Source organism: Lagenorhynchus albirostris, chromosome 5 (genome assembly GCF_949774975.1).
Source record: "Lagenorhynchus albirostris chromosome 5, mLagAlb1.1, whole genome shotgun sequence".
Taxonomy (NCBI): domain Eukaryota; kingdom Metazoa; phylum Chordata; class Mammalia; order Artiodactyla; family Delphinidae; genus Lagenorhynchus; species Lagenorhynchus albirostris.
Window position 1 is genome coordinate 35440566 of NC_083099.1, and position 25434 is coordinate 35465999.

The 25434-nt window shown below is 43.6% G+C and overlaps 1 protein-coding gene across 1 annotated transcript in view; it reads right to left on the reverse strand.

The window, feature by feature from the left end:
* Positions 1–5870: 5870 nt before the first annotated feature.
* Positions 5871–25434, reverse strand: part of NEK11 (NIMA related kinase 11) — a 288926-nt gene continuing 269362 nt past the window's right edge. The window contains 1 exon segment of the mRNA XM_060149008.1: positions 5871–6138. Within this exon segment, the coding sequence (XP_060004991.1) occupies positions 5871–6138 (268 nt within the window).

Consider the following 25434-nt stretch of genomic DNA (forward strand, 5'->3'; position numbering starts at 1 on the left):
ATTGCTTTAAGTGCAAGGTTAGGTTGTTTCTTCATGGTGTTTCCTGATTCTTAAGGTAGGATTGTATTGCTATAAACTTCCCTCTTAGAACTGCTGTTGCTGCATCCCATAGGTTTTGGGTTCTCGTGTCTCCATTGTCATTTGTTTCCAGGTATTTTTTGATTTCCTCTTTGATTTCTTCAGTGATCACTTTGTTATTAAGTAGTGTATTGTTTAGCCTCCATGTGTTTGTATTTTTTACAAATCTTTTCCTGTAATTGATATCTAGTTTCATGGCACTGTGGTCGGAAAAGATACTTGATACAATTTCAATTTTCTTAAATTTACCAAGGCTTGATTTGTGACCCAAGATATATGATCTATCTTGGAGAATGTTCCATGAACACTTGAGAAAAATATGTATTCTGTTGTTTTTGGATGGAATGTCCTATGGAAGGTCATTTTAAAACACTCTTTGCTGTGTATCCACCCCTGCCCCTCCCCCAGTCCCCTCTCTCTGTCTCTGTCTCACCCCTTTTCCTTCTCTTCCTCATTTTTCATTGTTTCTCCTTTATCATCTTGGTGGCCTGGCCCCCTTCCCTTCTGACACAGTAGTTAACACACATGAGTTACCCATCATCTTGAAAGAGGAGCGGGGTATATCCACCCCCCTCCCCTTGAGTCACTGTCTGATTTGTCTGCCCCCTTTATCCTGATCCCATATAATGGACCTAGAGCTTTCACTCTGGCCTCAGCCCCAAATACATTAAATAATTAACTCCATCACTCTCCTTTGTGTGCCTTATCTCTGCATCACCCAAAATAGCTCGTGGCATTTCCTCTGCATAAATAGAAAGCAGAAAGGTCAGTTGGCATTTGTGAAATATATGTATATTTTTTACAAAGCCGAAAGCTAGCAGCGCTTCTTTATTCCCTCATTCCTGTGCCGGATTCATAACAAGCAACTTCCTAGCTCTCCAATTCCTCAGCCAGTTTCCACTCACCATCTAGCAATTTGGTCAGTGATTAATACCCACACTGAGTATGGCTGTGGGATAAAGCATTTTCCCAATGGTAAAATCAAAAAGGAATTTTCTAGTCATCTTAAATCCTGTTCTGCCGCTCCCATTAACCAACTAGAAGGTAAACACAGTGAGTTTCTTTTATAAGACATGGAGCTCTGATCCAAGATGGTGTTTCTTCCTAGCTTTCCTTTCTTTGATGCCTGATACAGTGCACAGCACAAATCCTGGAGGATAAGGTGTTTTCCTTCTGCACCTGTCTTCCTAGCCATTGTAGGGGACCAGAATAGGCCACCTCCAAATATGCCACTTTGGCATGAGGATTATTTTGAGCTGAAAGTAGTTAAACAGTAGTTGCAGGAAGAGCCCTCTGCCTTCCCACATTCTGCCTAAATCATACATTTCCCATGAGAAAAGCGCTCTCCCTAGACCAGGGAGAGGAGAACGTTTTGACCGCTGGAGATGGGGCACCAATGCTGAGATGAATCTGTACAAACAGACCTACTAACTCAACCCTTATCTTCCATTAGCTTCCCCGTGTGTCTCCTAGTCACTGCCCCACAATTTACCCCTCCTCAGAGCTCAAATCTCTTTTCCTTTGTTTTGTCACATCTCCACAAATTGATTACTGCTCTTTCATCAAAACAGTACATAAGCTGTCTGGCTTGTTTCTCTGGTGTTTTCACTTCTTTCTAGAAAGCATCCCCCTCACCTCCCCAACCCCGTCACATGCCATGTAAAAACATTAAGATCAAATAAAATGTGTATCCTTTTTCTCCTGCTGTCTGTTGTCTGTTTATTTTGTAGGCCCCAGCTACAGCACCTAAGAGGGTAGAGGAAGTCTTTTCTTCCCTCCAACATGTTCTTAAACCAAGGGTGTTGTTCCCTGGACATGTTTATTTGTTCGTGAAATATTTGAGAATCTAGCTATTTCCCCTTTTGACCCAGAAACTCACCCAAGTGTCAGGGAGGAAGAAATTTCCCCTCCGCCCTCTTGAGTTTTCGTGGCTAGACTAGTAATAAAATTAACACCAGACAGATTAACAGGAGAAAAAGAAACACATTTTAATTCATGTGCCTGAAGGTCCCATAGAAATGGGACTTAAGGAGTGGGGCAGCTTTTATACTTTTTAGACAAAGAAACAATACATTTGTGAGGAACTGACAGGACAAAGAAACTTCATTTTGGGTGCCCAATTAGTGAAGAATCTAAACAGAGCTTGGGCTTGGGTAGTAAACTAAAAGAAGTGGTAAGGTTTGTTTATACAGGCTTCTCTACCATGTTCCCTACCTCTGGTGATAAAGGTGTCCTTCTTCCAGATGCAGGGAGGGAACCTTTCATATGAGATTTATTTCCTGCTTTTCAGGGAGACGCAGGAGGGTCAGAGTTTCCTTCTTGCATCAGCTGCTTCTCAAGCAACTTTAATTCAAATTCATCAATCTGTCGTGGTGGCATAATTTGGGGCTGCCCACCCTGAGCCCCGACACAAATATTCTGTTCTAACATGAAAACCATCAGCAAGGAGATTCAGAAACTTTTATTAACTTGGGTGCTACCCCTCTTCCAGATGTAGTTGAATCTGTTTGGTCATAAAAGGGCATGGGAGCTACAGGGAGCTCCTCCTGGTGGTGAGGGCTCTTCCTTGTTCACACGAGGGGCATGTCCGCATCTGTTCCCCTCAGCAGAGTGGTCACGTGCTCCATCCAGCCCGGGCTTCCCAGGGCAGACCTGGCTTTCAGTGTTCCCCCCTGGCAACAGCCACAGTTTCTGGATTTTGAGGTGAGCAATGTGCTCAATTTCAGAATTCTGTTAAGTCTCAGATCCCACCTGCATGGAAAGAGGGCAGAACGGGCATCTTTGGCTTTGGGAAGAGGCAGCATGAAGATCTATGGTGGCCCTTGTCCTGGGGTACAGAGGTTGAATCTCAGAGATGGAGTTTTGGGTGGCATAGAAAAAAATAGCTTTATTGCTTTGCCAGGCAAAGGGGGCCACAGCAGGCTAATGCCCTCAAAATTCTGTGTCCTGACCTGGAGGGGGTAGTGAAGAGTTTTACAGTAATGGTTCAAAGAGGGCGTGATCATCTCATGGACATTTTTCTGATTGGTTGGTGGGGAGGTAAGTGGGAGTCAGCATCATCAGCCTTCTGGTTCCAACCAGTCTGGGGTCTGTGTGCTTATGGGCAGCATACAGTTAACTTCTGCTACCTGGTGGGGGCTTCAGTGTCTGCAAAACAGCTCAAAGATATTGTTACTTGTATCTCTTGAGGGGGAACCAGGACCCTGCCCCAAGGTTGCACTGTTGTTTCTTGGCTGCCCCTCCCTTGTCTCTGTACCCCCTCCCTTCCCTGATTAGCAACTGTTTGAACCTGCCCTTTGGAACCCAGGGAAGGTCAGGGAGGCTGAATGAAGCCTATTTCCTGTAATCAAGAAATGAGGACACAGAAAGGCTTTCATGCCCAGGAGTCCCACAGGGTCCTACTCGGTTTCAGCCCCAACACCTCTTCATAGGGCACTGGAGTTGGAGGGAACACAGAACGGTGGTGTTCACAAGCCCTTGATCATTGAAGTCATGGCTCACTTGGGTCCCCGTGATTCCTTGGGTTGCTGGGCAGAGGTGGGAATGAGGCTCAGAGCACAGCCACTAAGCACCCTTGTCCTTAAACTGACCCCACCAAGTTCCCTCAAGTTAGTCACACTCACCTTTTTCCTCTCGATCAGTACATTTTGAGAGTATTCACAGTGAGAAATCTGGAGTCTTTGGGTTCTTCCTCCCAATCCTCAAACCACCTTCAGAGATGTAAGCAGATGAATTAAGCCCCAACTAAGAGAAGGCAAAGTTACTGCTCCAGTGAAGGGAGGTGGGGAAGAGGGCAACAGAAGGAAGGGTCTGGAACAATGGTTCTGATTGTTGTCCTCACGCAGGCAGCGTCAACATCACCAGGCACTTGTTAGAATCGCAAATTCTCGGGCTTTGACCAGATCTTTTGAATCAGAATTGCTGGGGATGGGCTGGTAATCTTTTTTAATAAGTCTTCCAGGTGATTCTGATGCTCAAATTTGAGAAACACTTGCCTAAAAGACCATGCATTGAACTGTGGGCACAGCCCCATCCATAATGGGCCAATAAGGCAACCAGCCCTTCTGTCTCAGTGTCCTCAATCTGAGGCAGGAGCAGAATAGTGAATCTCAGTGCTTCCTTGCACCAGATTCACCCAGGCAGCTTGGTAACGAAAGACAGGCTTTGGTCCCTTATCTCCCCAGAGAAAGGGAGGAGATTGGGACTGGGTATTGATAAAGATTCTCTCTTTGACCAATCCTGGAAGCCCTGTTTTTTTTTTTTAAATATTTATTTATTTGGTTGTGCTGGGTCTTAGCTGTGGCATGTAGGCTCCTTAGTTGCAACACGTGGTTGCAACAGGCGGGCTCCTTAGTTGTGGCATGCGAACTCTTAGTTGCGGCATGCATGTGGGATCTAGTTCCCTGACCAGAGATCGAACCCAGGCCCCCTGAATTGGGAGCGCAGAGTCTTACCCCGTGCGCCACCAGGGAGGTCCCTAGGAGCCCTCTTTTGACTACTTCTCAACCTTGGGCCCTGTCTTCAGCCTGGTAAGTCAGTTTAGGGAGAACCCCCCATCCCTGATGTCTGATTACCTGGTCTGCCTCCAGCAGGAACCCTGTTCGGTCAGTTTAGCAACAATCCCCCCTGCCTTGGATGTCTTCTCTTAGTAAACTTCTACCCTGGATCCCCACCAGTGCCCCCACCCCTCCTTGGCTGTAAATGCCCTGCTGTCTTTGCCGCATGAGGAGGTGAGTCTCACCTGTCTCCCTACTGCAATAGTCTTGGCACCTGGTCCTAAATAATGTCTTCCCTATGGGTGTAACAAGTGTCAGAGTAAATTTTCCTCTAACACATTTTCTTAAACGTGTGCATGTGTAAGAAGCTGCTCAAGCAGGTCTGATATAGCTCCCTGGTCAGAAACCCACATGCACTGTGGTTACAAGCATGGGCACTGGAGTCAGACAGACCTGGGTGAAACCTAAGCTCAGCTTCTTGGGACTGCATGACCTGACTGGTTACCTAACCCAAGCATCGTCAGCTGCAGAGTGGGCAATTTCTCTCTCCCTCTCTCTCTCTGGTGAAAAGATCAAATGAAGTAAGGTCTTTACAGTAGTAAGCACAGCACTGGTCCATAATAGGCAACAAACAAACCAAGTCTTAGCTGCTTTAAGTAATAATTATCCTTAGATGGATGTGCTACATTCGATAGGATACTTCTGGATAAGGACAGGGTAAAATAGGTGATTTGTTTTGTAACCACGGAAAGTATATTTATTATGAATAAAAGTCTTCAATACTCCATGGATGAGTCTGGGGGATAATTCACAGAAAGGAATCACTTTATCCTTACACATATGCCCTTCTTGCTTTTTGAGCATTCAAGGGCAAAAGTGGGTCAAAAGCAGGTCACCTGAGACAGGTACATCTGACCCATGGGCAGCAGCCCAGCATGGCCGAGGCTGGGATCCAACACCCTTCAGGGGCAGGTGCCCACAGACCGTGGAGACCAAGAGCAGTCGGGCGCTGAGCCTGTCCTCCAAGTGGAAACAGTGAAGAGCAGATGCTTCTCCCAGGCCAAGGTCAGGGTGGTCCAACCCCGCTGGAAACCTCAAGGGCACACAAGTGGGAATGCTTTTCAGGAAGCCAAACTTGACCCATCTCACAGTATAGACCCAACAACACTAATTAGCCCAGGTTTACTACTCCCTAAAGGAGTCATTCCATTTGACAAGGGATTGAGAGTAGAGACAACAGCTCCAGCTCTGTACCCAGTTCCCAGAACAGATTCCAGCATACGTGCTGACGGATGCTCACAGGCATTTGTCCACTTGAAGTTGCTTGTTTCTGACATTTGCTTTGCGATGGTTCTGGAGAAGAGTGGCCCCTTCTCCGCTTGTGATCAGCAACTGCTCCTCAAAGTAGAGTCGCTGTTCAACCTCAGAACAGTCACTGGCTCGAGGCATGACTGTTTCCAGAGCTGCCCAGACCTCTGCCTTGCTGGCTCTCTGCTGCCTTGCTCTCTTGAGGTAACTGTAGACCTCCTCAAACACCTCCGCCCCCAGCTTCTGCTCAGCTGATCTGCCAAGCAAGTTAGGAAAGAGTAAGAAGTGTTACATATTGAGATCACTTTAGAGAAAATGTACTGTCAGCCCTCCGTGTCACGGATGGTTGAATCTGGGGGTGCGGAACCCGAGGACACTGACGGCCGACTGCGCTGCCATTTTATACGAGGGAATTGAGCATCCGTGGATTTTGTTATCTGTGAGGGCGGGGGTGAGGAGAGTTTCCTGAAACCAATCCTCTGTGGATCCCGAGGAACAACTGAATTTTAAAAGCATTTAATACACAAATAACATTGTAACCCTGGGATTTAGAGAAAAACAAGACCTTGAACATTCAACAATATTCAACAAATACTTCTTGAATGTTTATTACATGACAATTACCCTTCTAAGAACTATGAATACAGCATTCAACAAGTGAGGCAAATTCCGGCCTTCATGGAGTTTACCTTCTAGGGCAGTGGCCCCCAACCTTTTTGGCACCAGGCACCGGTTTCTTGGAAGACAATTTTTCCACGGACGGGGGTGGGTGGGGATGGTCCAGGCAGTAATGCGAGCGATGGGGAGCGGCAGATGAAGCTTCGCTTGCTCGCCTGCCCGCCGCTCACCTCCTGCTGTGCGGCCTGGTTCCTAACAGGCTGCGGCCCGGGGGTTGGGGACCCCTGTTCTAGGGTAAAGAATAAACAGGTAACTAATGAGATGCATACATAATAAAATAGGTGGTGCTAAGTGCAATGAAGAAGAAAGCAGTGTGAGAGATGGAGAAGGTGGGTGGACAGGGCAGTCCTCTCTGAGGAGGGGTTGTTTAGAGAGACCCACAGGAAGTGAGCTAGTATTGGGGAGAAGAGGTGAGGGGACCTTGAGGCTAAAACTTGCAGGAGAAATATCCAGAAGGCGAGTGTGTCCGGAGTCAAGCAAACAAAGGGAAGAGGATGGTTGAGATAGGAAATCAGAAATAATGATAATGAGAACAATCAAATGATAATGAGAAGAGAGAGGCAGAGGAGGGGAGAAGAATAGTCCTATTACCCACCCGCTAGGCACTTTTCTACTCACTTACCCTTTACCACAGCTCTGTAAGGGAGGCATTTTTAAAAATCCCTATTTTACAGATGAAGAGACTGAGGCTTAAAGGCTTAAAGGTAATTTGGCCAAGTTCCCATGGCGACCAGTGCTCACTTCCATACTTGCCCCAGTCCTGGTCCATGTGGAGCCACAATCTGTGTTATAATCATATTGCCACACCTGGAATGTTTATTTTGCCTCTGTTTCCCCTCATCTCTAGCCAGGGTTGCAAACTAAAGGCTTATGGGCTAAGCTTGGCATGGGACATGTTTTTTTCCATCAGCACCATGTTCTATTTTCTCCTGTTTTATTCGTATTTTTTACACTTGAATGTGAAAATCTTCAGGCTGGGCCTGCCCTCCACACTCTCTATTTTCTGCCTCTTCTTCACTCACCTCCCTCACTCCTGACCATTTTATCCTAGGCTGCATCCACCTGCCTGACTCAAGGGCACTCGAGTGTCGAGAATTTTGTTTTACAGTTCACAATTGTTAATGGCTCCATACTGCTCCACCGAATCTGTGTGCCGACACTTTCCTAATCACTCTTCCACCATTCATTTAGTTTCTTTTCACAATAACACCGTATGGACACCCTTAGGAGCATAGCTTTTTCATTTAGGGGAATCTTTTCCGGCATCAAACTTCTAGAAGTGGAGCTAATTACGTAAGTGTGTCCATCCTGTGAAAACTCATATATACAATTATGATTCATGCCTTTTTCTGTATATGTATTGAGTTTGATTAAAAAATAAAATATTTTGTGAGAACAGATTAGGTTGATGTGTATGCAGTCATCCCTCAGTATTGGCAGGGGATTGGTTCCAGGACTCCCTGCAGATAACAAAACCCATGGATGCTCAAGCCCCTTATATAAAATGGCATAGTATTTGCATATAACCTACCCACACATCATCTCTAGATTAGTTACAGTACCTAATACAATGTAAATGCTATGTAAATAGATGTAAATACAATGTAAATGCTATGTAAATTGTTGCTGGTTTGCAGCAAATTCAAGTTTTGCTTTTTGGAACTTTCTGGAATTTTTTTTTCAAATATTTTTGATCCCCAGTTGAAGTCATGGTTGCAGAACCCATGCATACTAAGGGCCAAGTATAAATATTTTTATAACTTTAACTGTGAATAAATGTTTCTTTATTCTTCATTTCAATGGATTTGGTGAAAAGAAAAATCAGAGGTTGTTTTTTGTTTTCCAAAATTTTTAAAGCATTACTGCTAGACAGTAATGATGGTAATGTTGACAATAACATTGAAGGCATTAATCACAGACGGTTTCATTCATTTTTTATGCTTTTGTTGTACAGTAATATTCAACCTTGTAATCCCTAGAACACAAGGATCTGGGTTAGGTATTGTGGCAGATAAAAAGAAGAAGTAATTGATCCTGCTCTAGTTTAGAGGTTTGTAATTATAATGCAAGATATATGCATCTTAAATTTTAACTAACATTTTTTTTTTCGGTACACGGGCCTCTCACTGTTGTGGCCTCTCCCATTGCGGAGCACAGGCTCCGGACGCACACGCTCAGCGGCCATGGGTCACAGGCCCAGCCACTCCATGGCATGTGGGATCTTCCCAGACCGGGGCACGAACCCGTGTCCCCTGCATCAGCAGGCGGACTCTCAACTACTGCGCCACCAGGGAAGCCCTTAACTATCATTGTTATAGTACTTCAGAACTTGCAAAATGCCTTTACATTTATTATCACAAATGACCTTTGTGAACTAGACAATACATTGAACATTTATCTCCGTTTTACAGATGAGAATAAGTAGGCTGACTTTCACAAACTAACACAACCACTAGGTTGATAGAACTTGAACTCAAACACAGGTCTTGGAACTACAAGTGCTGGAGAGATAAGCAGCCCTAGGGCCCCACATCCTCCAGCTTGTGTAGGTTTCTAACTCTGCCAAGAGATTATCAGAACCAATCCCAGGATGCCTCACATCCCTAGTCTCAGCCACTTGCAGAAATCCAAGCTTTCCTTGCTGACATGTACCAAATCATGGTCAGATCCTACCACTTCCCTGCCTCACAGACTCATATAACATTAGGGTCTGATCTCTTCTCTACTCTCATTTATCAAGTCGTGTATAATCTGTCTCCTGCTTTCTTCCACCAACCTGCTCTGTCTTGTCCACAGTCTGTCTTAGCCACTAGGCTCCAATCACACCTACCTCCTTTCTGTTCCTTAAATACAACCCAAGTCTTATTCCCACCTCCAGGCCTTTGCACTAGCTGTACCCTCTTCCCTGAAATGCCTTTCCCTTTGATCTTCATATAACTGTCTCCTTCTTGCCATTCAGATCTCAGCTTACATATCTCCTTCTTGGAGAAACCATCCTTGACCACTGAGTCTAATGGATCCATCCAGTTATTCCACAGGATCACATTACCTGAACCATTTGCACAGCACTTATCACTTTCTGGTATTTTTCTTCTATCTTTTTGCGTATATTTGTTTACTGTTACTCCCCTAATTAGCATACAGATTCCATAAAGGAGGGACTCAGTACCTAGAACAGGACCAGGCATGCAGTAGGTGTTCAGGAAATACTTGGGGAATGAAGGAACAACCCAGACAGCCAATAATTATCGTCAAATAGTGTCTCATGAAAGTTTACTGTTGGGAAAATCAGGGAACACCTAGTGGAGGAGAAAGGGGCACTGTAACAACTGGAGGACTGTGGGTGGGAGCCAACCGTGGGAGCAGCGGGAGACCAGTGAGGTGGCCTGGCAGGTACGGAGGATGCGCGAAGAAGAGGGTGAGAACCACATGAACACAACATTAAAGAACCTTAGAATGTAATTATTAATATTAACCATTGATGATAAAGAAGCCCCAAAATGTTCCCTGAAAACATAAAAAATAACTAACAGTTCTTGAGTTTTCTCTGTGTGCCAGGTTCCATTCTGAGCATTGTCTCAGATCATCCTTTTAAATCCTCATAACAACAGTATGGATAGACATTATCATTATTCCCATTTTACAGATGAGATAGAGGAGGGTATTAAATAACTTGCCCACTGCCACCTAGCTTTGAAGTGGTGGAGCTGGAATGTGAGTCCCAGTATTTTCACTCCAGAACTCATTCTTTTCATCACTATGTTATGGACTTTGGATTCAGAAAGAACACAGTTGGATCCTGGCTCTCCCTTTCACTGGCTGTGTGATCTTGGGCCAGTTACTTGACCTCTCTGAGCCTTGGGTTTTTCATATTTAAGTGGAGGTTACAGACACACACACGCACACAGACACACACAAACACACACACATTTTAGCAGAGTACCTGTCACCTACCAGGAACCCGATAGCCATTGTTTTTACTATCATGTACATTACTGTTGCTTTCCCAATGGTGAATTGCACGGTAATCCTATTTCAGTTTAACTGGAAGCTTCAAGTAATTTTGTAATTCTACTTCCAGTTAAGACACTATTTTAGGGAACTTCCCTGGTGGCACAGTGGTTAAGGCTCCGCACTCCCAATGCATGGGGTGGGAGTTTGACCCCTGGTCAGGGAACTAGATCCCACATGCATGCCACAACTAAGGAGCCTACGTGCCACAACTAAGGATCCCACCTGCCACAACTAAGGAGCCCATCTACTGCAACCAAGACCTGGCGCAACGAACTAAATTAAAACAAAAAAAGATACTATCTTAAATATTTTTTATCTTTTCTAACTGAATTTGAAAAAAAATGACATAAAAAGTCTGGTGGCACAGTGGGAGTTTAAAAAAGAAGTAATTTTGTAGAAGTAATCATGAAAACCGAGTTTAGCAGAAAGCATTAAGAAACACAGATTATTCTTCAGACACAGTTTAAGGAAACTTGAAAATGGTTTTACAGAATATAAAAAATTCCTGCACATCACATATGTATGAGGTACTGCAGGAATAGAATGGCGCCATGAGCTTTCCCTTTAACACCTCTATCTTAATGATCACTGGTGCTAACAAGTACCAGGAAACTTTTTGAAAGATGGATTTTGTACCCCTTCTCTCCATGTCTAGTATTTCAAATGGCCGTCTCTGAATCTGGTGGGCAGAGACAGGACAGATCTCTGCACAGAGACAGACGACTGCATTTTCCATGCTTGGGTGACATGTGGCACCCCCAGATGGGAGGTGTGACTTTCAGGCCCTTTGTGAAAATGGTGTTGCCTTCTGCTCTGTGCCCTGGGCACAGATTCTTGTTTGTTGGGTACCCTGCTATAGCTAATCATTCCTGGAAGGGTTATTTTATTTGTGATCTAAACATCTGCTAGTAAATGTAGATGAATAAACTGTCTAAAAAGCAAAATCCATCTAGGTATAATTTATGAGACACATGTAATATATAGGGCATTGAAAGGTTGAGAGTAAACAAATCTAAAAAAAAGGACATGCCAGGCAAATAATAACCAAAAGAAGTCTGGGGTAGCTATATTAATATGAGACAAAATAGATTTTAAGGGAAAAAAAGCATTATTAGAATAAAGAATGACACTAGAAATGAAAACCATTCAACTCACCAGGAAGAAATAAAAATTCTAAACTCACATGCATCTAATAAAGTAGAATCAAAACACATCAAGCACTACAGGGAGAAACTGTCAGTTACATCCTCATAATGTAGGATTTCAATATACCTTGCTCAGTTATTGATGGAAAGCATTTGAAAAATTAGTAATAGAATATCTGGATATACTTAATAAGCTAAATTTAATAGATATATATAGGACCCTCTCCCTCCTGATGATTAGAGAACCTACACTCTTCCCAGACTCTTATGTAACATTTACAAAAACTGACCATATACTAGACAACAATTCAAGTCTCCACACATTTCAAATAATTGATTTTATACAAGATCTAGTTATCTGACCACAATACAATTGTTAGAAACCTATAACAAAAATATGGAGTAAACAGTTCTGTGTTTGTAAATTTATTTATTCTAAATAAGTTGTGGGTCAATCAAGAAATTAGGCATGCCATTAAACAAACTTATTTTAAGCCAAAAGAAAAGTGACAGGTGTGCTAGCATTGTAAGATTGCAGCATAAATTTACTTTGACACTTGGAAAATAGGCTGTAATATTTCTGCAATGATGTGTTCCAGTATTTTAGGAATCATAAAATAGAGAATTCTATTTAAGGGGACTCTCTTGCTGTTATCTAAGATTTGGAAAGAGAGGGGAGTGTTCCCTGTGCTGTTTAAGGGGAAAAAGGGGGTTCTAGGTTTGTTTTTTCAAAGGGAGGGGGACAGGAACCAACTCTTTAGTTAGGTGGATATCTCAAATAAAAAGAACTTACATTTTCAAATGAAAAAAAGTATATTTTAATCCTTTTTCACCTATTTTGTCCTATGCTTCATATCCTTGATCAATTTTATCCTCTTGTTCAAAGTATTTTAAGTGTTTAAGAGATCCTAAATATCATCTTAGTCCAGATGGTTCATTTACAGGCTGGTGCTCTTTGGGCTGGATCACCACCCTGCCCAGGCCAGTGGCAGACACAGGGGAGCTGAAGGAAGCCTCCCACGGTTCTAAAGAAGTTCCAGCTGCCTGGAGAAACCCCCAGTATATATATTTGGCTGATTCTCCAGCTGAAAAACTCCATTAAACCGCAGGGGAGCACTTCCGCCCTCCTCTGCCTAGCTCCTCCAAACTCAATCTCTCATCCTCCAAACTCCTTTACTGACCTCTTCTCATGTTTACTTGTTCTTTGTAAGCAATATATTTATCATATCTATTTATTTTCCCATCAGCTATTGATTGCTCTGTGTGCCCTCTATCTCTCAGGGGCTCTAAAGAAGAGGTCTGTGTCTGTATGGTTCTATAAGGATGGCAAACAAAAATGTCCTCACATTTTAAATATTATTTTAGTTTGGAAGCCATCTCACACTTAGAGAAGAGTTACAGGTATAGTTCAAAGAACACTTTTTTTTTTTTTTGCGGTTCGCGGGCCTCTCACTGTTGTGGCCTCTCCCGTTGCGGAGCACAGGCTCCGGACGCGCAGGCTCCGGACGCGCAGGCTCAGCGGCCATGGCTCACGGTCCCAGCCGCTCCGCGGCATGTGGGATCTTCCTGGACCGGGGCACGAACCCGTGTCCCCTGTCTCCGCAGGCGGACTCTCAATGACTGCGCCACCAGGGAAGCCCCAAGGAACACTTTTTTGACTTAAGCCTTTTGAGAATAGGTTGCTGAACTGATGCCCCTTTCTCCCATACTTTGTGTGTATTCTTTACAAATAAAGATACTCTCTTACATAATCACAGACCAGCCATCAAAATCACGAAATTACCACTGATATATTACTGTCATCTAATTCTCTAATCCATTCAGGTTTCCCCAGTTGTCCAGTAATGCCCCTTATAATAAAAGGATCTGGGTCAAAATAATTATGTTGCATTTATTTGTCAAGTCTCTTAAATCTCCTTTAATGACCTTGACACTTTCAAAGGTTTGAAGCAAGTTGTTTTGTAGACTGTCCGTCAATTCGCGTTGTCCTTGCCCATGGGACTTATCAAGTCTAGCTATCCCTCCTTTTACATATTGGCCTGAAAGACAGGAGTAGAGCCCTCTATTACTTCAGGGCATTCTTTGAGAGCTCCACCTGCACCCCTTCAAGAAAGTTCTCTCTTCTCTAGAGTCCAAAAAATGCCCTGGTGGTAATAGTATCTTGGTGCCTAGTTCATGATTCTTCCCTACAGCTTTGTTCCCAGTGTCCTGTAAGAAATAAGGGATCTCCTAAGGGAAAGGAAGCAGCTTGTGAAGTAAGTTTCCAGACATTCAGGAAAGAATGCCCTGAACATTCTACCCACTTGATATCTCCACTTGAATGTCTGGTAGGCATCTTACAGTTATCACGCCCAGTTGAATTGCTGATCTTCCCTCCATATCATCCTAGTGCTGCAGCCTTCCCCATGTCTGTTCATGTCAGTTCCTGCCTTCCAATTTCTCAGGCCACAAACCTTTAGGTCACCCTTGATTTGTCTCTTTCTGTCACACTCCAATGGTCCACTGTCTCTCATAATCAGACCAGTTAAATCCTATTGGCTCTCACCATTTCCATCACTACCACCCTGGTCCAAGCTGCCATGCTCTCTCACCTGACTGCTTCAATAGTTTCTCAATTGGTCTCCTGATTCTACCCTCACTCCCCTATAGTCTGTTGTCAACTCAGCAGCCAGAGTGACCCTGATGCCTTCCTCCTCTGCTCAAAACCCTCTTTTGGGTTCCACATCTCACCCAGAGTAAAGTCAAGGTCCTTCTGGTGGTCTAGAATATCCTGAACGATCTTCCCGCCATACCTCTGCAAACACATCTCCTCCCTCCCTCCCCTCACTCACTCCATTCCAGCTACACTGACCCCCTTGACCTTCCCTGAACACACTGGGCACATCTCATGCCAGGGTCTTTGCACTTGCTGGTCCCTCTGATCAGAATGCTCTTTCTCCAGATATTCATATCTCTTTTCTTCATCCTCTTCAAGTCTTTGCCCTGGTGTCATCTTTTCAGAGACCTACCCTGACCACCTTCTTTAAAACTGTAAACTTTACCCCCATTCTGCACTGCCAGTCCACCCTCCCTGCTTTGTATGTTCTTCTTAACATTGTTACTTTCTACTGTACTCTGCTTTCCCTTTATGATTTGTCAATCACCCCATTTGAAAATAAGGTCCATAGGGCAGGGATTATTTTCACCTTTTTTGTTCACTGATCCCACTGCTTGGAATAGTGCCTGGCACAGAACAAGTACACAATAAATACTTGTCCGATGAATGAATATATACCTTGAAAGCCAAGTAAGGAAGGAATAAGGTGATGTTATACAATTTTATTTTAAAATATTTGCATCTGAGGTGGGGGTCAAGGTGGTGAAGTAGGAAGACTCTGAGCTCCCCTCCTCGCGTGGACACACCAAATTTACAGCTACTCACAGAGCAACTACCACTGAGAACAACCTGAAGATTAGCAGGAAAAATTTCCCACAATTAAAGACATAAAGAAGGAACCACAATGAGCTGGTAAGAGAGGCAAAAACGGGTCCAGCCATATCCCCTGGTCGGTGACCCACTGGCAGCCACAAGCCACTGAGCTGCACAGCCAGCAGGGGGTCAGCCTGCTTATGAGCATGACCACAGTGGTCGGTCCCACCACATCAGAAGTGCACACGTGGCTGACGCAAGGAGCACCCCTAGAGCACATAGGTCCGAGGGGGGTGTGCTGCTGGGCCTCACAGGACGTCTCCTGTAAGGCCGTCTCCACTTTTCCAAGATCAGAAGACATAATGGACCTGCCTGATATGTAGAAATAAACACAGAGAAGTAGGGGAAATGAGGAGACAGAAGAATATGTGCCATTTATATATATATACACACACATATACACACACAATGGAATAGCCACTGAAAAGAATGAAATCTTGCCATTTTTGATAACTTGAATAAATCTAGAGGGTATTATGCTACGTGAAACAAGTCAGACAGAGAAAGACAAATACCATATGATTTCATTTACGTGTGGAATCTAAAAACAAAACAAATGAACAAACAAAAAGAAAACAGACTCATAGATACAGAGAACAAACACGTGGTTCCCAGGGGGGTGGGGTGGGGTGAAATAGGTGAGGGGAATTAAGAGGTACAAACTTCCACTTATAAAATTAAAAAGTCTCAGGGAGGTGTTGTACAGCACAGTGAATATCCTCAATGGTGCTCTAATAGCTTTGTTTGGGGACAGATGTTTACTAGACTTATTGGCGCCAACATTTTGCAATGTATTTAAATGCTGAATCACTAAGTTTTATACTTGAGAATAACATAATATTGTACATCAACTACATTAAAATAAAAAATAAAAATATATGCATCCCTAGTATTTGCTCTAAGAATTAACACATAGTGAAATTACAACCTAATTTTGTCAAGTGTAATATCACTTCTGTGATTTTTAGTTTTCCAAATTGTTTTTTAAGATAAAACTCTGATCAAGTGTAGTTTTCAGTATTTCTTATGTTACTTTCATCGTATTTCAAGTGGATTGGCTTTATGAGGCCTGTGCAATCATCTGTGGATAAAAATAACCTCATATTTCCCTGAGTGGAAAGGAACAAGCTTTGTTTTTTAATTTATTTTTTTAATTAATTTATTTATTTTTAACATCTTTATTGGAGTATAATTGCTTTACAATGTTGTGTTAATTTCTGCTTTATAATTAAGTGAATCAGCTATATGTATACATATATCCCCATATCCCCTCCCTCTTGCGTCTCCCTCCCTCCCTCCCAATCCCACTCCTCTAGGTGGTCACACAGTACAGAGCTGATCTCCCTGTGCTATGCGGCTGCTTCCCACTAGCTTTCTATTTTACATTTGGTAGTGTATATATGTCCATTGTTTTCTTTCTTTCTTTTTTTTTACATCTTTATTGGAGTATAATAGCTTTACAATGGTGTGTTAGTTTCTGCTTTATAACAAAGTGAATCAGTTATACATATACATATGTTCCCATATCTCTTCCCTCTTGCGTCTCCCTCCTACCCTCCCTATCCCACCCATCCAGGCGGTCACAACGCACGAAGCTGATCTCCCTGTGCTATGCTGCTACTTCCCACTAGCTATCTACCTTACGTTTGGTAGTGTATATGTCCATGCCTCACTCTCACTTTGTCACAGCTTACCCTTCCCCTTCCCCATATCCTCAAGTCCATTCTCTAGTACGACTGTGTCTTTATTCCTGTCTTACCCCTAGGTTCTTCATGACATTTTTTTTTCTTAAATTCCATATATATGTGTTAGCATACAGTATTTGTCTTTCTTTTTCTGACTTACTTCACTCTGTAGGACAGACTCTAGGTCTATCCACCTCATTACAAATAGCTCAATTTCATTTCCTTTTATGGCTGAGTAATATTCCATTGTATATATGTGCCACATCTTCTTTATCCATTCATTTGATGATGGACACTTAGGTTGTTTCCATGTCCTGGCTATTGTAAATAGAGTTGCAATGAACATTTTGATACATAACTCTTTCTGAATTATGGTTTTCTCAGGGTATATGCCCAGTAGTGGGATTGCTGGGTCATATGGTAGATCTATTTGTAGATTTTTAAGGAACCTCCATACTGTTCTCCATAGTGGCTGTACCAACTCACATTCCCACCAGCAGTGCAAGAGGGTTTGCTTTTCTCCACACCCTCTCCAGCATTTATTGTTTCTATATTTTTTGATGATGACATTCTGACTGGTGTGAGATGATATCTCATTGTAGTTTTGATTTGCATTTCTCTAATTATTAATGATGTTGAGCATTCTTTCATGTGTTTGTTGGCAGTCTGTATATCTTCTTTGGAGAAATGTCTATTTAGGTCTTCTGCCCATTTTTGGATTGGGTTGTTTGTTTTTTTTGTTATTGAGCTGCATGAGCTGCTTATAAATTTTGGAGATTAATCCTTTCTCAGTTGCTTCATTTGCAAATATTTTCTCCCATTCTGAGGGTTGTCTTTTCATCTTGTTTATGGTTTCCTTTGCTGTGCAAAAGCTTTGAAGTTTCATTAGGTCCCATTTGTTTATTTTTGTTTTTATTTCCGTTTCTCTAGGAGGTGGGTCAGAAAGGATCTTGCTGTGATTTATGTCATACAGTGTTCTGCCTATGTTTTCCTCTAAGATTTTGATAGTTTCTGATGAAAAATCTGAAAGTGAAATCAAGAAAACACTCCCATTTACCATTGGAACAAAAAGAATAAAATATCTAGGAATAAACCTACCTAAGGAGACAAAAGACCTGTATGCAGAAAATTATAAGACACTGATGAAAGAAATTAAAGATGATACAAATAGATGGAGAAATATACCATGTTCTTGGATTGGAAGAATTAACATTGTGAAAATGACTCTACTACCCAAAGCGATCTACAGATTCAATGCAATCCCTATCAAACTACCACTGGCATTTTTCACAGAACTAGAACAAAAAATTTCACAATTTGTATGGAAACACAAAATACCCCGAATAGCCAAAGCAATCTTGAGAACGAAAAACGGAGCTGGAGGAATCAGGCTCCCTGACTTCAGACTATACTACAAAGCTACTGTAATCAAGATAGTGTGGTATTGGCACAAAAACAGAAAAATAGATCAATGGAACAGGATAGAGAGCCCAGAAATAAACCCATGCACTTATGGTCACCTTATCTTTGATAAAAGGAGGCAGGAATGTACAGTGGAGAAAGGACAGCCTCTTCAATAAGTGGTGCTGAGAAAACTGGACAGGTACATGTAAAAGTATGAGATTAGATCACTCCCTAACACCATACACAAAAATAAGCTCAAAATGGATTAAAGACCTAAATGTAAGGCCAGAAACTATCCATTGTTTTCTTAAAATAATTCTGTGTGGAAGGGGCTGTGTCCCTGCCGTCCTCTTTCACACTTGCACACCGGGGCATCTGGAGAGCTGCTTAGCTGGCTGCCCTGCCGCACGTGTGAGGCCTTGGAGAAGGATGGAGGGAGTGAGCAGCTGAGGCGATGCCCTTCTACAGCCGTCACCCTCTGCGGTGAGAGTTAAATACGGCAGAGAGCAGCAGCAGAGGGCGTTGTAGCCTCCTGTTCTAAACGACATTTTAGCTTTGCAGCAGAAAATGTTTGACACCATACCCCCTCCTAGAAAAATCACAAGCAGTTTCTGTTCAGGGAGAAGGAATGAGTTTCCACCCGTTCTGCAGCAACATCAAAGCTCCCTTAGCCCTGTCCCTTAGTACGGACTAACAGGAAAGTCTCTCTCTTACCTTGGGGTTTATTTGCTTTGAAAACCTTTCCTCTGCCCAGTAGAAGTTTCCCAATAATGGCTACATTTATATTTTTGTTTCCAGATTAATTAACCACTTGAGGAGTGTAAAACTGAAAGCAAAGTACTTTTGTCTGTTTTCTGGTCTGCTCCCCCACTGGGCTTGGGCCCCCTGCGGACAGAGGGCCTTTCTTAGTCATCCTTGTACCCAGCATGGTCCTGGCACAAACCTGTCCCTACGTTATTTATTCATTCAGCAGATTTTTAATGAGTGCCTAGCGCATGCCAAGTTCTAAGAAGCAGCCATAAGCCTGTGACCTCACATAACTCATATTTTAGTGGGAAGACGACAGATATTAAACAAACAAACAAGGTAATTTCAGATTTTTGTCATTGCTGCAAAGAAAATAAAGCAGGGAAATGGAAGAGTGAGAGCAGGGCTGCCTAGAATAGGGTTTGAGCCCCCAGCAAGGTGGCGGCAGAAAAGGTGCTTCTAGAGGGCCTGGTACAGGCCGCTTGGTAACCGCCAGGCCCTGTCATTTTGAACCAGCTCCCCCATCTTCTTGACTGACCCTCGTGCAGAGGAGGCAAGGCCCGCTGCGAACATTTGTGGGGATACAGCAAGAGGACCAGTGGAGGCCCCCACGTCTAAATATTTACAAGTTATGAACCAAGCTAACAAACTGTTAAATAAAATATGACCTACCTTCTTACCCTGACAAATTAACTTCATAGAGACCTGGAAGGCCAGCTTCAGTATTCTCAGACTCCTCCTAATTCTGCAATGAAATATGACAGAGCTAGGTGTGCCAGCCCCCCGACCCTCATCCCTAGATGTACATCCCGACCCTGCCCCCATCTCTCCCCAGCGTGGCTCCATCTCCCACTGTGAGGGGTCTCTGCACACACATATGACACCTCAGCCCCTACATCCAAGAGTCATTGATGTCTTCTGCAGATAGCCAGCCACCTCAGACGTCGGGGTGTGCAAACCGGCAGCACAGACCACCCCGGGAGGAGGGTCCTGAGGCAGAGGCTAGTGGATTCTGGAAATGAGCTTAGGTCATTTTGGTCTAAGAGAATTGCAGGGTTCCAGGTGACCAGGGCATGGTCTAGAAGAGGAGACACAGGCCCTGAGTATGCAGGTCTCCTTGGCCCCATGGGCTCCTTGCTCCATGGGGAGGGATGAGGTTGGAGGATGACCACAGCGGTGCCCTCGACAGCCGGGCCCAGGGCCTAGGGATGGTACTAGGAGGGAGGTTACCTTTGCCAATGTAATTAAGGAAGGCCTCTCTGGGGGGAAGGCGTAGGAACGACATTTGAATGGAGACTTGAAAGGTAGGATGAGTCATCCAGGCCAGTATCTGGGAGCAGGGCATTCCCAACTGAGGGAAAAAGAAGGGGCCAGGCAGGTGAAGCTCTGTACAGAAGAAGGCTGGGGTTGCTGAAGCCTAACTCAGGGGAGAAGAGTGACAGGAGATGAGGGCAGATGGTCAGGCAGGGGCAACGACCTTGGAGGCTGAGGTAAGGAGTCCTGCCTTCACCTGGGTGCACGGGAGCTTCTGAAGAGCTGACACAATCTGAGCCCTGTTATAACCAGATCACTCTGGTGCTGTATGAAGTGGATGAAATCACAAGGAGTCACTGTCAAGGGCAAATCAACAGATTTGAGCACCATGCAAAATGCTTCAGTGCCTTTGATGTAAGGATCCTTGTGATTAATTCTTCCCCAAATTTTCGAACCAAGAAAACTCTCCTACTAAGCTGGCTGCTGTGGACTCAGAGGGTTTCTCCTCTTGTCTAGGCTGCCTGCAAGCTCAGAGCTGAGTTGGTGCTTATTTGCAGGGTAAACTGTTCATTTTTCAATCTGGCGTCCAGTCTCAATTTTATGTCTCCTACCCGTATACATGTTTACACAAACTTTTCTCAGAACAGCAAAAATTATAAGTAAAAAAAATAGTAGTTAGAAACATAGGGAGATTTGAGAAGATGGCAGAAGAGTAAGATGCAGAGATCACCTTCCTCCACACAGATACATCAGAAATACATCTACACGTGGAACAACTCCTACAGAACACCTACTGAACGCTGGCAGAAGACCTCAGACCTCCCAAAAGGCAAGGAACTCCCCAGGTACCTGGGTAGGGCAAAAGAAAAAAGAAAAAACAGAGACAAAGAGTAGGTACGGGACCTGCACGAGTGGGAGGGAGCTGTGAAGGAGGAAAGGTTTCCACACACTAGAAGCCCCTTCGCGGGCGGAGACTGCGGGTGGCGGAGGGGAAAGCTTTGGAGCGGCGGAGGAGAGCACAGCAACAGGGGTGCGGGGGGCAAAGTGGAGAGATTCCCGCACAGAGGATCGGTGCCGACCCGCACTCACCAGCCCGAGGGGCTTGTCTTCTCACCCGCCGGGCGGGGGCTGGGAGCTGAGGCTCGGCTTCGGTTGGGTCCCAGGGAGAGGACTGGGGTTGGCTGCATAAACACAGCCTGAGGGGGTTAGTGCGCCACGGCTAGCCGGGAGGGTATCCGGGAAAAAGTCTGGAGCTGCCAAAGAGGCAAGGGACTTTTTCTTCCCTCTTTGTTTCCTGGTGCTCGAGGAGAGGGGATTAAGAGCATCGCTTAAAGGAGCTCCAGAGACAGCCGCGAGCCGCGGCTATCAGCGCAGACCCCAGAGACGGGCGGGAGACGCTAAGGCTGCTGCTGCCGCTGCCACCAAGAAGCCTGTGTGCGAGCACAGGTCACTCTCCACACCTCCCCTCCCGGAGCCTGTGCAGCCCGCCACTGCCAGGGTCCCGTGATCCAGGGACAACTTCCCCGGGAGAACGCACGGAGCGCCTCAGGCTGGTGCAACGTCACACCGGCCTCTGCAGCCGCAGGCTCGTCTCGCATCCGGACCCCTCCCTGCCGCCGGCCTGAGTGAGCCAGAGCCCCCAAATCAGCAGCTCCTTTAACTCCGTCCTGTCTGAGCAAAGAACGCACGCCCTCAGGCAACCTACACGCAGAGGCAGGACCAAATGCAAAGCTGAACCCCGGGAGCTGTGCGAACAAAGAAGAGAAAGGGAAATTTCTCCCAGCAGCCTCAGAAGCAGCGGATTAAAGCTCCACAATCAACTTGATGTACCCTGCATCTGTGGAATACATGAATAGACAACGAATCATCCCAAATTGAGGAGGTGGACTTTGGGAGCAAGATATAGTATTTTTTCCCCTTTTCCTCTTTTTGTGAGTGTGTATGTGTATGCTTCTGTGGGAGATTTTGTCTGTATAGCTTTGCTTTCACCATTTGTCCGACAGTTCTGTCCGTCAGTGTTTTTTTTCTTTTTCCGGTACGCGGGCATCTCACTGTTGTGGCTTCTCGCGTTGCGGAGCACAGGCTCCGGACGTGCAGGCTCAGCGGCCATGGCTCATGGGCGTAACCGCTCCGCAGCATGTGGGAACTTCCCAGACCGGGCACGAACCAGTGTCCCCTACATCGGTGGGCGGACTCTCAACCACTGCTCCCAAAGAAGCCCTGTCTGTCTGTTTTTTTTTCTTTTTCTTTTTTACTTTAAAAAACTTTTTTTCATAATAATTATTTTTTATTTTAATAACCTTATTTTATTTTATCTTACCTTATTTTATTTTATCCTCTTTCATTCTTTCTTGCTATTTTTTCTCCCTTTTATTCTGAGCCATGTGGAGGATAGGCTCTTGGTACTCCAGCCAGGAGTCAGTGCTGTGCCTCTGAGGTGGGAGAGCCAACTTCAGGACACTGGTCCAAAAGAGACCTCCCAGCTCCACGTAATATCAAATGGTAAAAATCTCCCAGAGATCTCCATCTCAACACCAACACCCAGCTTCACTCAACGACCAGCAAGCTACAGTGCAGGACACCCTATGCCAAACAACTAGCAAGACAGGAACACAGCCCTATCCATTAGCAGAGAGGCTGCCTAAAATCATAATAAGGCCACAGACACCCCAAAACACACCACCAGACCTGGACCTGCCCAACAGAAAGACAAGATCCAGCCTCATCCACCAGAACACAGGCACTAGTCCCCTCCAACAGGAAGATTACACAACCCACTGATCCAACCTTAGCCACTGGGGACAGAACGAAAAACAACAGAAATTACAAACCTGCAGCCTACAAAAGGGAGATCTCAAACACAGTAAGTTAAGCAAAATGAGAAGACAGAGAAACACACAGCAGATGAAAGAGCAAGGCAAAAACCCACCACCTAACAAATGAGGGGGAAATAGGCAGTCTACCTAAAAAAGAATTCAGAATAATGATAGTAAAGATGATCCAAAATCTTGGAAATAGAATAGAGAAAATGCAAGAAACATTTAACAAGGACCTAGAGGAACTAAAGAGGAAATAAGCAATGATGAAAAACACAATAAATGAAATTAAAAATACTCTAGAAGGGATCAATAGCAGAATAACTGAGGCAGAAGAACGGATAAGTGACCTGGAAGATAAAATAGTGGAAATAACTACTGCAGAGCAGAATAAAGAAAAAAGAATGAAAAGAACTGAGGACAGTCTCAGAGACCTCTGGGACAACATTAAACACACCAACATTCGAATTATAGGGGTACCAGAAGAAGAAGAGAAAAAGAAAGGGACTGAGAAAATAATTGAAAAGATTATAGTTGAAAACTTCCCTAATATGGGAAAGGAAATAGTTAATCAAGTCCAGGAAGCACAGAGAGTCCCATACAGGATAAATCTAATGAGAAACATGCTTGGACACATGTTAATCAAACTACCAAAAATTAAATACAAAGAAAACATATTAAAAGCAGCAAGGGAAAAACAACAAATAACACACAAGTGAATCCCCATAAGGTTAACAGCTGATCTTTCAGCAGCAACTCTGCAAGCCAGAAGGGAGTGGCAGGACATATTTAAAGTGATGAAGGAGAAAAACCTACAACCAAGATTACTGTACCCAGCAAGGATCTCATTCAGATTTGATGGAGAAATTAAAACCTTTACAGACAAGCAAAAGCTGAGAGAGTTCATCACCACCAAACCAGCTTTACAACAAATGCTAAAGGAACTTCTATAGGCAGGAAACACAAGAGAAGGAAAAGACCTACAATAAAAAACCCAAAACATTTACAATAATGGTAACAGGAACATACATATCGATAATTACCTTAAATGTAAATGGATTAAATGCTCCCATTAAAAGACACAGACTGGCTGAATGGATACAAAAATAAGACCCGTATACATGCTGTCTACAAGAGACCCACTTCAGAAACAGGGACACATACAGATTGAAAGTGAGGGGATGGAAAAAGATATTCCAGGGAAATGGAAATCAGAAGAAAGCTGGAGTAGCAATTCTCATATCAGACAAAACAGACTTTAAAATAAAGACTATTACAAGACAAAAAGAAGGACACTACATAATGATCAAGGGATCAATCCAAGAAGAAGATATAATAATTGTAAATATTTATGCACCCAACATAGGAGCACCTCAATACATAAGGCAAATACTAACAGCCATAAAAAGGGAAATCAACAGTAACACATTCATAGAAGGGGACTTTAACACCCCACTTTCACCAATGGACAGATCATCCAAAATGAAAATAAATAAGGACACACAAGCTTTAAATGATACATTAAACAAGATGGACTTAATTGATATTTATAGGACATTCCATCCGAAAAAACAGAATACACATTTTTCTCAAGTGCTCATGGAACATTCTCCAGGACAGATCATATCTTGGGTTACAAATCTAGCCTTGGTAAATTTAGGAAAATTGAAATCGTACCAAGTATCTTTTCCGACCACAACGCTATGAGACTAGATATCAATTACAGGAAAAGATTTGTAAAAGATACAAACACTACTTAACAACGAAGTGATCACTGAAGAAATCAAAGAGGAAATCAAAAAATACCTAGAAACAAATGAAAATGGAAACACAACGACCCAAATCTATGGGATGCAGCAAAAGCAGTTCTAAGAGGGAAGTTTATAGCAGTACAATCCTACCTTAAGAAACAGGAAACATCACTTATTAACAACCTAACCTTGCACCTAAAGCAATTAGAGAAAGAAGAACAAAATAAAACCCCAAAGTTAGCAGAAGGAAAGAAATCATAAAGATCAGATCAGAAATAAATGAAGAAGAAATGAAGGAAACAATAGCAAAGATCAATAAAACTAAAAGCTGGTTCTTTGAGAAGGTAAACAAAATTGATAAACCATTAGCCAGACGTATCAAGAAAAAAAGGGAGAAGACTCAAATCAATAGAATTAGAAAAGAAAAAGGAGACCAATTGACACTGCAGAAATACAAAACATCATGAGAGATTACTACAAGCAGCTCTATGCCAATAAAATGGACAACCTGGAAGAAATGGACAAATTCTTAGAAATGCACAACCTGCCAAGACTGAATCAGGAAGAAATAGAAAATATGAAGAGAACA